Genomic DNA, 2,248 nt, shown 5'->3' with positions numbered 1-2,248 from the left:
TGTTTGGGGAGGTGGATAAAAGAAATTAATAAATAATGCTCTGAGTACTTCAACGTGAGTAGAAGAAACTCTCTAACTTCTTCCTTTCTTCTTCCTTTGCTCTCTTAATCCCGCGTCTTTAAGGAGCAACCTTCATTTCCGGAATGCAATAATCCCATTTCCATATAAGGTATGGGACTGACGGAAAGGTCTGTCCCCGCCCCGTTCTGCATGCTGCAGCCAAGTGTACCTCCTCAGTTCAGCTGTGAGGGGGAGGAGCCACTGAAGGCAGGAAGGGGCGTGTCAGTCTCATACCATATTTGGTAATGACACAATGACCTCCAGAACTAAAGGGGGCGCTATAACAAACACCTCAACACAGCAGGTGTAGTTTGTGCTCAAATTTTTATTTTAAACACATTGAAAAAGAAAACTCAGATGTTGCTTCTGTATTTATTTTATACTCTAAAAATGGGAGAAGGATCAGTTAAAGATCAAAGGGTTTACAGATCAAAGAAGAGAAGAAACGATWGTTTTTTATTTACAGAGGAGAAAAACATCTGGCTTCATTTGGACTTCCTGATCTGGTTCTGGTCTCTAAAGTCTGACATAGTTCTTGATGTGGTTCTTGATACTGTCCTGGATCTGGTCCTGGTTCTTCATTCTGTTGTAATAGTCCAGAAAGAGCCCGTCAGGACTCACTAAGTACACCAGGATGGTGTGATCCACAATGTAGTCTCCATCCTGGTCTTTGGGTCCATGGTTGGCGTAGACCCTGTAGTCCTGTCCCGCATGCTTGACTTCCTCTGGTGTTCCCGTCAGTCCAATCAGACGGGGGTGGAAGTCCTTCACGTAGCGGGCCAGCGCCGGCACGTCGTCGCGCTCCGGGTCCACGGTGATGAAGAGCGGCTGGACCCGGGGCAGTGAGGGGTCCTGGTCCAGAGCGGACACCACGGCACACAGCTTGTCCAGCTCGTCAGGACAGATGTCGGGACAATGAGTGAACCCAAAGTAGATCAGAACCCAGCTGCCCAGGAAGTCCTGCTTGGTCCGGCGCCGGCCCGTGTGGTCCAGAAGACTGAAGGTTCCCTGACCCACAGCTGCCTTCTTCAGCTGCTTGACCCGCTGGGTCCGGATCTTCTGCTGCTTCTCCAAGTCCACGTACCACCAGGCCCCCAGAAGACCACCACCAACCAGCATGGAGATCAGCATCCGGTTCCTCAGGTTCATGGAGACCCGTGAGCTGGACGGGTCTGGACCCTGAGACAAGAACCGCTTCTGGGTCATCTGTGGAGGCCGTGCTTTCAGACACAGGAAGTGGTTGTGGGTCGGCCGAGGGCCTTCCTTTTGACAAAGCCTTTGAAGACGCAGCATGACGCTTCCTCCCACATGCAGATAATTACCCACAATGCACCTGGAGCCCAACATGTCCGACTGCAACAGAACCAGAGGTTAAACAAGGTCAGATCTGATTGTTGGCTCTTACAATATCAATTATAATCTGTACTTTTTATTTTCTACCTTCTCTGTAAGCTGTTGTTTTACATAAAAGAAAGTTTAGTTTATTTAAAATAACTCTTAACATGTAGAAAATCTATAAAAATGTTGTGTAAATAAACCCAAACACACTGAGACGGTTGTTTTACAGAAAATAACCTCTACAGGAATAAAACATCAGGAAACTTTAATCTGATAAAAGTTAGTTTTTATAGTTGAAGAGTTTCAGAGCAGAACAGCTCCAACACCGCTCCGGTGCCCTGACCAACATGGCGGACTGTTAAAATGGCCGTTACTGATGTAACCGACCTCCGTAACAAACTCCTCAGTTCGGAACCAGACGGGACGGGTTCTGTTCCACACAAACACCGCTCTGTGTGAAATGAGGTTAAACTATCCGACATGACGTTAGCACGAAGCTAACTCAAGAACTGTTCTGTTAGCATGTTAAAACATAGTTCCGTGTCTAGTCGCAAAACGTTCAGGTAGAAAACATTTGTTCATTCACCTGTTCAGTCCACAACAACCCAACCTGTGCTGCCGGCCGGCTCCGTCTCAAACCAGCTGCAAATTCTACTCGGACCGGAAACGAGGCAACAAGTTCCACACGGACCGGAAACACCGCTGGACCTTCAGGGCGGATATCCGCCCATTGGGTTTGTTTTTAACCCGTTAGAAACCAGCTGGACTTCTTTTTCCACATGTGGCGGGTTTTTACTAAGTATTTACAGGAAAACATCAAGTGTCACTATGGAATAGTACTGGTTAATGT

The 2,248-nt window shown here is 47.4% G+C and overlaps 1 protein-coding gene across 1 annotated transcript; it reads right to left on the bottom strand.

Annotated features, from left to right (window-relative positions):
- Positions 1–402: 402 nt before the first annotated feature.
- sco2 (synthesis of cytochrome C oxidase 2) lies at positions 403–2,020 on the bottom strand (the record flags this gene model as incomplete). Its single annotated transcript, XM_014020730.1, is given in 2 exon segments — positions 403–1,413; positions 1,985–2,020. Coding segments are annotated over 2 exon segments (873 nt in total), but the record flags the coding sequence as incomplete, so codon positions are not given.
- Between the last annotated feature and the right edge of the window lie 228 nt (positions 2,021–2,248).

Source organism: Austrofundulus limnaeus, unplaced genomic scaffold (assembly GCF_001266775.1).
Source record: "Austrofundulus limnaeus strain Quisiro unplaced genomic scaffold, Austrofundulus_limnaeus-1.0 Scaffold264, whole genome shotgun sequence".
NCBI lineage: Eukaryota > Metazoa > Chordata > Actinopteri > Cyprinodontiformes > Rivulidae > Austrofundulus > Austrofundulus limnaeus.
The sequence above is the reverse complement of the archived record's forward strand: the minus strand, read 5'-3'. Positions and strand labels throughout refer to the sequence as shown.